Raw genomic sequence first — 14,529 nt, 5'->3', positions numbered from 1 at the left:
TGCAAGGTTGACCGGGCAATCCAGGATCTCGTTGAAGGTTTCCCAATACTTTGAGTTGTATGCCTTCAGTGTGTCGCACGGTTCCATCTTGACACTCAACAAGTGATCGACTTCCTTTGGTGTTTTTGTGTTGGTTTTGAAGCGCGTAACAAACGCTTCGGCCAACTGATGCCACCGTTGTATGCTCCCTTCCGGCAACCTCTCAAACCACTTTAAGCCTAGCTCACCTAAACTGGACGGGAAGATTAGGCACATAAGTCCGTCATTTCGCCTATGTCCGGCCATGACCTGTCGGAAGTGGCTCACATGCATATAAGGATCGGTTTTGCCGTCGTAGAGCGTGAACTTAGGCTGGTGGAAGCCTGCCGGAAGCGGTGTTGTTTCTATTTCCAGGGAAAAAGGGATGGCACTCAGCCTGGCCAGGTCTGTATCTTCAAATATTGGCACTGCTTGGCGGGGTGGAGGCATTCCGACCTCCTCGCTGGCGTGAACCCCGTAGGAGAGCCGCTGGAAAGCTGGTATTCTCTGGGCTTCGCACTGGCGAGCCCGCTCCCTTAACACTGCCCGTAGGTCCTCTGACTGAGCAGAATAAGAGTACCTCGACGTCGTCGCCGGACGTGAGGGTTTGTAGGTGCTGTCTTGCGCGCTAGACTTTTCTGCATGCACGTCGGAATCACCAACCTGGTAACTCCTGGTGATGGAAATGGACTGAGTACGTCGCTGACTCTGATCGCCTGACCGGCGGGATGGGGTGCGCTCACTGTGGTCTCCCACTCCAGCTACACCTTTCCCTTTGACATGCCGCTTAAGATCCTCCATCTCCGCCGCCATCCGCCTGATGACAGCGTCTTGGTCCCTTAACTTGTTTTCCAGTCGCCTGGCGTGCGAGTCTCTCCTCCGCCGGTGACCGTCTGGACTCCGTGAATGACCATGACTCCTTCCGCGCTTATCCCGCGCGTCTCCTGACTGTCCTCCAGTGGGCGTCCCCAAGTCAGCCATTGGATGGACGGCATGAGGTCCCTTTCTCCTTCGGGTATACTCCGGGGTGGCTCCGTCGATGGCGGACAACGGAAACTCGTCGTTGTTCGCCATGGACGGCGATCAGACGAGCCTGGAAGACAAGGTTTTGTCTGAAAATTTCCCACAGACGGCGCCAATTGTACGGGGAGCAAATATTCCGGCGAGCCCGTACTCCTTTCTTCCGAGCTCCGTCTCTGTCCGATCACCTGCGAGCCAATAAGGGTGAGCTACCCGGCGGTGTGTGGCCGGAAAAACCCTCCGACGATCAAGTTAGAACACACACACAGAGGATAGCTAGAGAGAAGGGAGAGAGAGTTTTTGTGTAATAATTCCTTACAGAGATGTTCGTGTCTTGCGTATGGGGGGCGCAGACATGCTTATATACCTTCTGAGCCCCATATCTACTCCCAGTCATCTCCTGTCACGTGGCTCTACTATCCCATCTGTCAGCATAAACCATGTCATTCATCACCTAACCTCAACTGCCTGTCATCACAGCTGGAGCTCGGCAGCCGAGCTGCTCTACCTCGGTCATGCCATGCTTAATACTTCAAGCACCTAACCGGATAAACACACGGAGGACCGGGCTAGGCGGCATCCCGGCTGAGCCTACCCCGGATACTTTGATCGGCCTTCCTGTCGGTCAAACAGTCTCCTCGGCTGACCATGCCTTTCCGGGCATCGGTCACTCAACTTCCTCGGTTGCCCACGCCTTCCCGGGCGCCGGTCACTCGGCCAATCGAGCTTTGGCCATCTTCGGACCGAGCATCCTGGTCCGACCGAGCACTGCCTTACCGAGCAGTTTCTGTCCGGTCCGGGGTGACACACTCAGCCCGAACTCTGCCCGGCCCAAGTCTGGGCAGAAAGTCGATCATCTCGGACCCACGCATCGTTGGGCCCTCAACTTGCTCGGCCGTTACCTCGGCCCAACTCCAGATCACAAATCACCCTCTCAATATGTTTTACTTGATGTATTTTAAAATGTGAAAAGTTTAAATTATCAAAATAAGTCCCAAAATGAGTATTTCACCGCGCAGCAACCGTTGCTGCGCAGTAGCATCTCCACTCCCAGCAGGAATAGAGATACAAAACTAGATTAGTGAGACAAAAAATTTCTTACAATTTTCATGTGTAGTAGTTAAAACTGATTATGATAATCACATGATAATTTGTGTTTAATATAAAAAAAATGTTAAATTTCATTTCAAGGGGCAAGTAATTTTTAATTTAAAAGTTTTTGTTTCTAAATTTTGATTTAAAAATTATGGAAGAAATTTTAAGATGAAAAAAAGAATTTTTTTAGTGTATATATAAGGAAATTTATCAATAAATCCTACCATAATCCAATTAGTCCCATAAGATGCTTAAAATGAATTTCATTCAACTATATATTTAAAAAAAAAGAAAATTATCAAATATCTAAACAGTTCCCACTTTGCACAAATAAATTAAATTTTAAAGATTTATAATTTTAGTTTATTTCATCTCTTTTATATAAAGAAAATTCCAAGAATTTAGTAACGGGTAAATCCAATTTAATTTTCAGAGTGATCAAAACCTAATTTTCATTCATGACTGACTGCTGCTGTGGCTCCAAACCCAAACCCAAACCCTAATATGCGTGAGGACTGTTCTGGTTACCAGTAAGCAACACAATACAAACCCTAGGAAGATCATCGCACTCTTTCTCTCTCCTTCTGGTGAGTCAATTTCGTTCCTTTTTGTGTTTGATTCATTCTCTAAATCTTTTCTATATTGATTGATTGAGTTCGTATAGGATCCATATGAGCTTGTAATGCATGTTATTCCCGAATTGTTTTGGGATTTAATTCTTTATCAGAGTGAGTTGAGAAAATCTTCAAGGGTTAATTTTAAAGATACTCGTAAACTGTAATATTTTTATCTCTCGATTTTAAAATAATGCATTTGGACCATCACTTTTACCCTGGGTGGGCTAACCTGAGAAGCTCGAGCCCGGTCTGAATTTTTTTTTTAAGATTTGAATAACATATTTGTAAGGCTTGGGTAGTAATTCAAAGCCCGAATTGAATTTGGGCTGGGCTGGGCCGGGCCGGGCTGGGCTAGACAGATACACCGGGCAATTTGAACCACTCAAATCTTAAATATGTACAAATATTAAATATATAAATAAAATATTAGCTATTAGATTATGCTAAAATTATCTAGACCATTAGATTAATTTAAGTATTATATTGCACATAAAGAAACACCAATCTCAAATCAGTTAGCCACTCTTTACACTCTTCTCTAGAGGTCGATTATTTCTTCTCATTATGAGAGTTGTATTAGGATTGTATTGAGTTGTTTATGTCTATCCATTGTGAGCTATTCTTTGTTGTGATTGTTGGGCTTGTAAATATGCAGGATTATATAATTATATTCTCATATTTGTAACTCCTACGATTGGCAAAACCTAAAAATAAAACTCTAGTCTCATCTTTCACATTTGCAGCACAACTGTCTCAACTCTCTCTCTATTATCTACTCTTTGTCATTCTGTGCATTGCTACTGTAATGTTTGTTATATTGTTGGGTTATTTTGATTTTTTTTTTTTGGTTATAAAGTTCAATTTATTGAATTCGGATTGGGCTTGGACAGACAAACTTGGTTGGAGGTTGGGCTTAGGAAACTTTACGTTGGGCTAGGGCAACCCCTCAAACCTGCCTGAGTTGCATCCCTGTAAAAGGAATCATTTGTATGTTTTTTTTATAGTTGAATGATCTAAATTGTGTGGTTTTTTTTTATAGTGATTGTTGATGGGTGTCCGTGTAATTAACCTTACTGTGAATAATATAGGTTTGGCACTTCATTTTTTTTTGGAGAATTTAATACGCACCCCCGAAGATGCTTTTTGAGAAAAACTATATCGGTATCATATGTCTTAGTGTGAAAACCTTTTGGTAGCATATACATTTGCCCTTGAGGTTAGAATCTTGCATCCATCCCTGAGTTGAAATAACTTATGAACTATTCTGTCATTTGATTGGCTTATTACCGTAAAGCTGCCATTAACCCTTCTCCTTGCGTTGTGGATCTTTTGTGATAAGAATAACAAAATAGCCTTTTATTATCGTAGATACTGTCACATTTAGCAATTAGCACCTCCTTGTCTTATGAAGGTCTTTTGTATTCCTGTAGATAGTATTATGATCTGCTGCATCCTTTGTCTGTTTGAAAAGTAGTCACTGAGTATTATGATCCATCATTTAGAAAGTGATGCCTTTTTTGACAATGGTGGATTGGGCTAGGATATCCTTAGTCCTCGGATTACCCATCTTTGGGATAAACTTCGTTATAACTTGATGGATAATTTATAACTTCGTTAGCTTATGGATGCTGAAGTGGTGTTTGAATGACCATAATTGTATCTAATTTTGTTGATTTACAGGATTTTGAAGTGAACTTTTTCGTACTTCTGGCCTTTTTGTTATGTCTTTAATCAATTTCATTAGTTGATTCCTTCATGTCACTTCTTAATAAATGATATTAGGATGAATCAGTTGATATTTCTAATGTGATCACTTGATTCCTATTAGTAGAGAAATTCAGAAATGTGATTGTCAGATTGCATTGTTGGGTGAATAAGCATTAACAGTAATTCCTGCAGTATTAGCTATGTACATGTATTGTGAAATTGTCTACCAGTAGGGAATGAAGAAATAGGTGAAAGAAGAATAGTTACTGACAAGGAAAGAAAAGAGGAAGAAGAATAGACTGAGAAAAGAGAATCCACTTAGTGGCAGAGAGATATGTATGCTAAGGTCTGAAAATTCAATATTATCCAAATATCTTTAATAATCTTGCCATTGCCTACATTTCAGTCTTATATTTATATGTGTTCCAATAATCCCAAAATAAATCAAATTAAGAAAATCAAATTCTAAAGAAACTCCAATAATTAAAATCCTAATAAATAAAAAAATATCTAAACTTTCTATTGTCTTCGTCTATGCCAATAATACATGTGTAGCTCTCCTCTTTGTGGTAAATGTGTTGGAACCGCTTTCGATAGTACCGTTGTAATACCTAGTTTTCTTTTATTGTTATTAGAACCACCATGGTACATTAACTAGAGTTATATCTCTTGCCAAGTTGCTACCTCCAAGGAGAAGATGCACAAATCATTGTTAGTTGGGATACGGGTATGTCTTACTTATCAGAAAGCAAAACAGATACTATTGTTACTTCTTTTGCCACTATTATTACTTCGTATGTTCCATGGACTCGTCTTACTTTTTTAAGTGCCCATCAGTTACTTGATACTTGGGCGATGGTATGGGATATGCATTGGACAATTCTAGATTGGCGGTAATGCACCCAACAAGTATGAGTGGATAGTCAAGTTTACTATATCATACTTTCATTTTATGCATAACATGCTTTATGCTAGCATGTGAGCACTATTTTCACTCTAAATAATTAGTATTTAATAAAAACAAAATCTAGCGGTGGCCTAGTGTCCTTAAATATGAGAATGAATATGACATTTAGACGCATACACGCAACTAAAACCATATAACCAAGTCCATGCAATATAGATGAGGGCTCAACCCTTGACTGGTCAGTCCACTATTTGCTTTGGAAGCCTAGGGCTCAACCCTATCGGTCCATTGCATGGACACAGGACTTTTTTGTCCAAGAAATGTAATTGGTAGATTTTTATTAATTATTATTGTAAGAATTTATGTATTATTGATTGATGTTTATTGATAGATTACAAGATGCATTAATTACAATTCCTATACAATCTATATATAGAAGAAAATGTGGTAGTAGGTGTAGTGGAGGTGATAGTGGGTTAGGTGAAGTGGAGTGTGTAGTGGAGTAGAGGTAGGGGAAGTGGAGTGTGTAGTGGAGTAGGTGAAGGTAATGTGGTAGTAGGTGTAGTGGAGGTGATAGTGGGTTAGGTGAAGTGGAGTGTGTAGTGGAGTAGAGGTAGGTGAAGTGGAGTGTGTAGTGGAGTAGGTGAAGGTAAAGATGGGAAATTCTAACAGCCCCCCGCAAACTCAAGGAGGAGAGAAACTAACCAACTTGAGTTTGGAGAGAGTAACAAAACAAGAAAATACATAAAAATAAAAAAGGATAGGAGACACTGTATGGTCGTGTCAGACCGTTGGTGAAGACACTGTATGGGGTGTCATAACGTTGTAGAGGACACTGTATGGTGGTGTCAGACCGATGTAGAAGACAGTTTATGGGGTCATGTCGGACCGTTGTAGAAGACAATGTTGTGACAGTTTACGGAGTCTTGCTGGACCCTTGTAGAAACTAACCGGAATCAATGTCGGGACAGTTTACAGAGTCTTGTCGGACCCATAAAGGAGCTAACCGGAATCAATGTCGGGACAGTTTACAGAGTCTTGTCGGACCCATAAAGGAGCTAACCGGAATCAATGTCGGGACAGTTTACAGAGTCTTGTCGGACACTTGTAAAAACTAACCGGAATCAATGTCGGGACAGTTTACAGAGTCTTGTCGGACTCTTAAAAAGTTGCACCCTCAAAAGGTGTGCCCAATTTTGTCAAAAGGCGTGCCATCAAAAGGCGTGCCCAATTCATCAAAAGGCGTGCCATCAAAAGGCGTGCCATCAAAAGGCGTGTCCACTTTGTCAAAAGATGTGCCATGAAAAGGCGTGCCAGTTTGTCGGGCGGCAAGAGGCGCGCGATACGCGTGGCTGCCTCGGCTATTTAACCAAGACGAAGGCTGAGGCTGAGGCATACCATTCTGAAACCTCTGAAACCAACCCTTCGCTGAAAAAACTCTGCCTCTGCGGAGAGAGAAACTGTGGAACACTTTGTTGCCATTCTGTCACCAACCCTTCCGAACATTACCAGTCTGAAATTGCTATTTCGCTGAAACACTTAGCAACCCAAAAACATGGCCTCTTCTTCCCGTCCAGCTACCCAGAACCTGCTCACGCTCTTTCCAGAACTGAACGAGCCCACAAGAGAAATAACTGGTGCGGTGGCCAGTGAACCTCAACCAAACACCTCTGGTTTTGCTCCATTGAACTTTCCGATGCGGTCGGTGGAGCAAAAAATGGCGGTGCAAACTGATATTGAGGCTAATCAGTATACTCTGAAGTCATGCGTGGAAACCATGACGGCGGTCACAAATTTGTCGAACCGGCTGCAGAGTAGGACAAATGAGGTGCAACATTTAAATTCCCAGCTGGCTCTGCTCCAACGCATGTATAAGGATGCGCGAGCAGAGATAAGTGTGCTGAAAGCAGAAAATAAGGAGCTGAAGCGGAAGGCCACTGTGATGTTCCGATTTGGAGGTCCGCCGTATGCTGCAGTGGAGGAGTATGGAGGAGTGAACGTGCTCGGCGGCGTAGGAAACACGGAGGCAGCACCGTCAAGGGCCGCCCAGGACGGAGGAAAGAAGAAGAGATCTGCAGCAGAGTAGAGAAGAAAAATCCCACTGTGGGTGTGGTGGTTTTGTTTTTGTTTGTGTGGGTTTTCTTTTTTTTTTTTTTTTTTTTTTGATGTAAAAGTGTGATCGGGGTTGATCCCCTGATATGAATAAAATGACAAGGTTGTAGAATGTTGTTGGTGTTATTTTGTGGTGTTGTTTTGTTTAATAAGAAAAATAAAATAAAAGAAAATAATGGATAAAGAAAATAGAGAAAAATATTTGTGGATGGAATAAATTAAGAGAAAGGAGAGATATGATTAAAGTGGGTTTGAAAGTGGGAAAAGATGAGAGAGAGGGAGATAGAGTGGGTGCATGATGATGATGTTGGGTCCATGGAGAGAGAGAGAGAGGGATGTCCAAGAAGCTTGTGCTTTTGATAGTTACACATTACCCAAGCTGTATGTGAAGATGCATGTTACTGTCGTACACTTCTGCAGGCTTGGTATTCTTTGTGGGGCACTTGCAACACGTGACATTGAAAATTGTATTCGAAAATGATGACATCTCCAACATGAAACGTCTTGGAAGCAGCCCAGGCCTTGTAATCAATATTCCCAATGATGGTTCAACCAGCGGAGTCCCCAACCTTGTACACTGCTGCCATTGAAACCTTCAAGCCAGCAAACATGGCTACCAACAACAGAGCCACAGCTCTACACCCCACACCCAAATCCATGGCTAAGAGAGAGAGAGCAAATCGGGAAAAAAAACAGCAGTGACGAGCAGAAAAGCAGCGCCAGAAACGCCAACGACGACGACGAGTAAGAGTAGAACCACGGATATGTGAGAGGCAAGGTGAACGGCGATAGAGGCTAGACGATGATGCGGGTGCCGCCGCCGACATAGCGGAGGAGGGGTGTAAGAAAATGTTGAAGAAGTCAAGGTATGTGTAGAAAATAAGCGGAATAGGTTGAGGTCCGGCGGGCGGCCAAGGCGAGGTTGCCGCCCGCCGGTGAAGCGAGAAATACTAAGGTCTTAACCTTGCTCTGATACCATGTAAGAATTTATGTATTATTGATTGATGTTTATTGATAGATTACAAGATGCATTAATTACAATTCCTATACAATCTATATATAGAAGAAAATGTGGTAGTAGGTGTAGTGGAGGTGATAGTGGGTTAGGTGAAGTGGAGTGTGTAGTGGAGTAGAGGTAGGTGAAGTGGAGTGTGTAGTGGAGTAGGTGAAGGTAATGTGGTAGTAGGTGTAGTGGAGGTGATAGTGGGTTAGGTGAAGTGGAGTGTGTAGTGGAGTAGAGGTAGGTGAAGTGGAGTGTGTAGTGGAGTAGGTGAAGGTAAAGATGGGAAATTCTAACAATTATTATTTAGTTAGAATTTAAATAATGATTAGTTAGATTATTTAATTATATATTATTAAGGTTTGGTTTCTTATTTTAATTAGGGCTATTGGCCTAAAAATATAAGGCTTTGTATTATATCAATCATATTTGGATTAATAAATTGTGTTAAAGGCTGTGGCCTCGGTGTGAACAGAAGCTTGCCACAGTTGCTGCCTCTCCCTTGCACCCTGTCTCTCCCTCTCGCTTGCGACTAGCTGGAACACTAGCTAGCATCACGGTAGAAGCCTGTTTGTTGCAATTTGGTTCATCGTACCCCTCTATGGCATTGTTGGTGGTCACTACCACGACCCTAAGTTCCTTGTATTGGCATTGTTACAACTGCCATCGGAGAGTTCAAGCACTGAAACCAGCAAACACATTAGCACCACTGTGACCTCTTGTCAGAAACCTCGTTGACCCTTTGTGATCTCTGTCATAGTCACAAGGAACGCTCAGTGAAGTTGTAGCTGCTGGTGGAAGACGATTAAGGGCAAGATTCTAAAAACCCAAACTAATTGACACAGGTACAAGTTACCTGAGAGAAATTAACCACTTCTTTGGTAGATAAAGGAAAAGACGAGGTTATAACTAGTGGATCTTTAGGTTTTGGGTATGGAAACCAATAAATACCAGAGGATCCTAATGTACACAGAGGTGCCAAGCTTGAAATTCCAAATTTTAGCAAAAATATAAGCCAGAGGTTTTTTTTTTTTTTTGATAAATAAACAGACTTTATTAGAAAGCATCAAAATGACGCAAAGAATAGCACAGACCACAAAAGGAATAAACCAAACTAACTAATCAAACTCTCCACAAAATCTACAAAGACCAAAACATTGGGATCAATTGTACTCGTAATCCAACTATGCAATATCATCAACAACCGGCTCTCTAACCAAAAAACGGAATGACACTCATCCTAAAACACTCACCTATTCCATTCTAACCGAACCAACCAAAGCAAACAATGGGAAGTAAGCACCCAAGCCTTCCGGCACTGCTTCCGCACCCTAGCCCACCCCAACTCTGTAACACTCCCATTAAAGACCTCGGCTGCACCCAGACTAAGCCAAACGAAGCCAAACAAAACAACGAGAAAATTCTAAAGTCTGGACACAACCGGGTAATGAAGAAGCAAATGATCCACCGTTTCCGTGTCCCTGCAATACATACAACACTAATTTACCCACCGCCAGATCAAATTATCAATAGTAAGGATACGTCCCAAAACAACTGTCCAAACAAAGAACGCAACCTTAGAAGGAGAACCAGTAGCCCAAATACATTTCCAAGGAAACACCCCACCACCTCCCCCTTCAAGTACCCCATAAAAAGAGGACACTGAGAAAACCCTTTTAGAGCTCCGGACATTGTGCAATCCATACAAAAAGCCGAGAAGATCCACCAATTGGTCGAGCTCCCAATCCTGTATATCACGACGAAGACGAACATTCCAACCAACTGATTCCCCATATTTCTCTCAAACTGAAGCAACTAGCTCCTCCCCAGCAGCAGCAATTTCTTTTGTTGGTACCAATTGAACTAAAGAATCCATCCCATCCCCCACATTGTGCAATCCATACAAAAAGCCAAGAAGATCCACCAATTGGTCGAGCTCCCAATCCTTTATATCACGACGAAGACGAACATTCCAACCAACTGATTCCCCATGTTTCTCTCGAACTGAAGCAACCAGCTCCTTCCCAGCAGTGGCAATAGCAAAAATCAAAGGAAACATTCTTTGATTAGATACACAATTTAGACAGTTTCTTTTGTTGGTACCAATTGACCAATGAAAGGAGGTGAAATAAGCGAAGGTTTTTCATCTTGGTTGACTATGTTGGGGAGCATGTCAACTATAGGAGTTCTAGAGAGTAGTACAAGGAAGTCCCACAAACTGTCACAATATGGTTGACCATCTTGATGGATGTGGTTGACCATTGTGGATGTCTCAAGAGCCCAGAAGGGTAGACAACAACTAGTAAGTCCAACTACAATCAAATAACAACCAATAAAATTTGAACTACAAAATATCAAAAAAACATTTTCTCACAAATAACAAAAGTCAAACAAACAAATACAAAAATTCAGGACAAATGCGAGCTATGTGGACTTTGATTCTCCTCTTCTTGGAGAGTGAGAAAGGCGGAAAATTATTGCTAATAAGTGGCAGGACCAAGTTAGGACAATCTAGGTGAAATAAGTGAAGGTTTTTCATCTTTGTCGACTATGTTATGGAGCATGATCAACTTTAGGAGGTCTAGAGAACAGTATGTGGAAGTCCCACAAAGTCCCTCAATATGGTCGACCATCCTGATGGATGTGGTTGACCATTGTGGCAGTCCCAAGAGCCTAGAAGGGCAGGCGACAACTAATAGGTCCAATTACAAGTAAATAACAACCACCAATAAAGATAGAACTATAAAATATCAAAAAACATTTTTTTACACAACGAAATTCATGCAAATTAAAACAAAAATTCAGGACAAAATTGAGCTAATAAGTTTATTTCCACAATGGATTTCAAAATTAACTTGAATCATTTGCTAACTAATTTGTATGTAAGCCACAAAAACCATATCAATAACACTGCAAACAATGAGATGAGACTAAGTGTCAAAGATTTTTCCAAACAAATATCATATCAACATTTCGTCACCGCAAACATTATTGTACCCATTTCCTAACAACTCGAGCTTTTGAAAATAGTGGTGATCTAGCATGGTATCAAAGCTCAGGTAGAGGGAGATTTTGGGTTTAAGTCTCTTCATTTGCATTTGTTTTCCATTTGCATTCAGCTTTTATATATGCATGCTTGCATCTCCCTGTGCAAGACAAGGTTGCATATGAGGAAAGGTGTTGGATAGCTTGATATACATTGTTTGGCCCATTTTCTAATAAAACTTTTGGGACTAGAGGTGATCTAACAGATAACACGATAATGCCAAGGGAGGTCAATAATTGATGTAGGCACAAGGGGTGTGCCAAACCACTTTGGTCTTCATCTTTTACATGCACTTCATCTTTTACTTATCTTATATGCCTTGAATGTTTGAGATGAATGCATGACTGAATATGTTAATCTTGAGTGAATGAATGTTGAATAATGATTAGTTGAGATTAACATGTGGATGAACAACCTTGACCATAAAACTTGGTGAATGATATAAAAGGGAAGTAATCTAACATCACCTCCAAAAGAGATCGGTTTAGGAATGTATATGTTAGTCCACTCTAATGTGAACAACTCGACAATAATAAAAACTTAGTTACAAGGTCTAGATTGGGGTTAAGGACTTGAAAACAAAAATATTAGAATTGTTCTATTTATCTTTCACTATAGGACTATTTCAATAATTGTAATTTGTATGCTTAATGTAGTATAAACCAAACTAGGTATTTAGTTTCTATATGCACGCATACACACCATTCTGTGAATATGTTGGGGGGGGGGGGGGGGGGGGGGAAGAGAGACTTGTGGTGGTGAGAGCATACTTAAAATGCACCTGATGATTGACGGTTGCTGGTTGCCAGCCGAACTAGCGGATGGGGATGTACCGTTGTTTAATTAATTTTGGCCAGCCTCCCTACTGGCTGGGTTACAGACAGCCTTTAGCTCAGCCCAAATTCTGCTTAGGGCTTAAACTAAAGTCCAAGGTTGGATCAGGCCATTTTAATTGAAGTCTGAGCCTGGTCACATTGATAGCCCTACTTTTAACTCTTATTTTTGTGGTTGCCTAAGGTTTGTGACGTTGTATGGGCACCATGTACTTGACATATTAACTCCTTGAAGATGTCCCTCTTAATTGTGATTGGCAATCAAATTATAACCTAATAGAATGCTGATTTAACAACTTTAGACACACAAATTTCATATCAAAGATAAACCAAGTCTAACTAAAACCAATCTCTCTTCTTCTTCTCTTTTCTTTTCCTTCTTTTTTTTCCCCCATAAATTTGAGAAGTCAGCCGGTCATTTCATTATAAGGTGTCAAAAAAGGGGTGCAGGGCGTATACAAAACTTCATGATAGTGGTATACATTACTTTATTTGATCGAATATATTTGGTGCTTTATGTAACCATTTTGCAGTTTAAAAGCCTATTTTGGTATGTTTCTTTTTCTCTGATTCAGTTATTACCCATATTTGAGTCAAAATGAGGTTTTTATTTTTCTTTATTTTCCCCAATTTGTTGGAACATTGCGTTCCTGCAAAATAATTGGGCAGCCTAATAGTTTTCATTTTATGTTGTCTGTCTTTATGAATGTAATCTTTATTTGGTTTTTCAGGTTCGGAGGAATGAGAAAGAAAAAAACCACGGTTAAACGTAGACCTGCATCGCGACAATGCAGGCCGGCTCTGTACCCATCGCAGTCTTACCATGTGGCGATTCCCAGGAAGAAGATAGATCAACTGAATAAATATTGTTCCAAATCTTTGGAGAAGGAAGAGGACTATCATGAGGCAACCTGTTCTATTTGTATGGAGTATCCTCACAATGCTATTCTCCTACTTTGTTCTTCTCACAACAAGGGTTGTCGTCCCTACATGTGCGCTACCAACCATCGATATTCAAATTGCTTTGACCGATACAAAAAGGGTGAAAGTAAGTTAACGGAACTTCTATGCCCACTTTGCCGGGGACAAGTGAAAAGTTGGACCGTGGATGAACAAGTGCGTCAATATTTGAACAATAAAGTGAGAATTTGCATGCAAGATGACTGCTCATTTGTGGGTACTTACAAGGAGCTTAGGCAACATATGAGAGCAGTTCACCCATTAGTGGGACCCCGACAAGTGGACCCCGTGCATGAACAAAACTGGAAGAAGATGGAACATGAGAGAGAGCACGATGATGTGATAAGTACGATCAGGTCATCGATGCCCGGTGCGGTGATTGTGGGAGATTACATCATAGATAACCGTGGCCCGGTCCCTGGATTCATCTGGCGTGGTACGTAATCTTATCCCTAGGGAATGTTTAACTTAAAAAAAAATTAATGCAGGAGCTTTCTAGAGATCGATCATACCTAGTAGCCTGGATGTGGAGTCCTGAAGAGAGGCTTTGACATTTCTCAATATGCATTTCAATTTTTAGCCATGATATTCTAATCAAAAGATTGATCTAGCTGCTTCTTGTTTTTTTTTTTTTTTTTTTTTTTTTTGCTCTTTCTTCTAATTCTTTCTTTGTTGGCATTTAAATATGTTTGTTATTCATTCACGACCTTATATTACATCCCTAATATGTTAGTTTGTTGGATTTACATAATTGATCTCATCATAGGGACATGAAGATTTATTGGTGACATAGCAATTAATAATAGTAGAACTTTTATCGTTCATTTGGTAGCAAATGAGTGTAAATATGGGAAAGAGTAAATCAATTTTGTTGTGGATGAGAACTAATTTTTAGTGATTTTTATCTTTAATTTTGACATTGCTCTTCTAGTATTTGTGAATTGTTATTTGTAAAGTTGTAAACAAATTGAGTTAAGTAGTAAGTTGTTTCTAATTGACTTATTTACCAGCCAATAATAAACATGCATTTACAAAATTAATAAATTTTAAAATGTATTTAATTTGAATTTATTTACATAGTAAGTTGATTTTAGATGAATTTTTTAAAAAATCAAACAAAAGTTGAGTTTGAAGAACTCTTTGCCATGTTTCTTTCTTTTTTGGGTGGAGTATGTTTGTCTGTTGAGTTTGAAGAACTCTTTGCCATGTTTGTC

The 14,529-nt window shown here is 40.6% G+C and overlaps 1 protein-coding gene across 1 annotated transcript; it reads left to right on the top strand.

Moving 5' to 3' along the window:
* Positions 1-10,893: 10,893 nt before the first annotated feature.
* LOC114265198 (uncharacterized) lies at positions 10,894-13,759 on the top strand. The gene is made up of 2 exons (XM_082918288.1): positions 10,894-10,991; positions 13,087-13,759. The coding sequence occupies exons 1-2, from the start codon at positions 10,894-10,896 to the stop codon at positions 13,757-13,759; spliced, it is 771 nt and encodes a 256-aa protein (XP_082774414.1).
* The last annotated feature ends 770 nt before the right edge of the window (positions 13,760-14,529 follow it).

The sequence above is a fragment of the Camellia sinensis genome, chromosome 1 (genome assembly GCF_055761805.1).
Source record: "Camellia sinensis isolate YWXY chromosome 1, ASM5576180v1, whole genome shotgun sequence".
Classification (NCBI taxonomy): Eukaryota; Viridiplantae; Streptophyta; class Magnoliopsida; order Ericales; family Theaceae; genus Camellia; species Camellia sinensis.
This window is presented reverse-complemented; position numbering and strand designations above follow the sequence as displayed.

Excerpts from the sequence above, each read along its gene's own strand:
- LOC114265198 (XM_082918288.1), top strand. The coding sequence starts at position 10,894 with ATGCGAGCTATGTGGACTTTGATTCTCCTCTTCTTGGAGAGTGAGAAA. Across the intron at positions 10,992-13,086 it reads ACCAAGTTAGGACAATCTAG|GTTCGGAGGAATGAGAAAGA; the intron begins GTGAAATAAGTG and ends TTGGTTTTTCAG.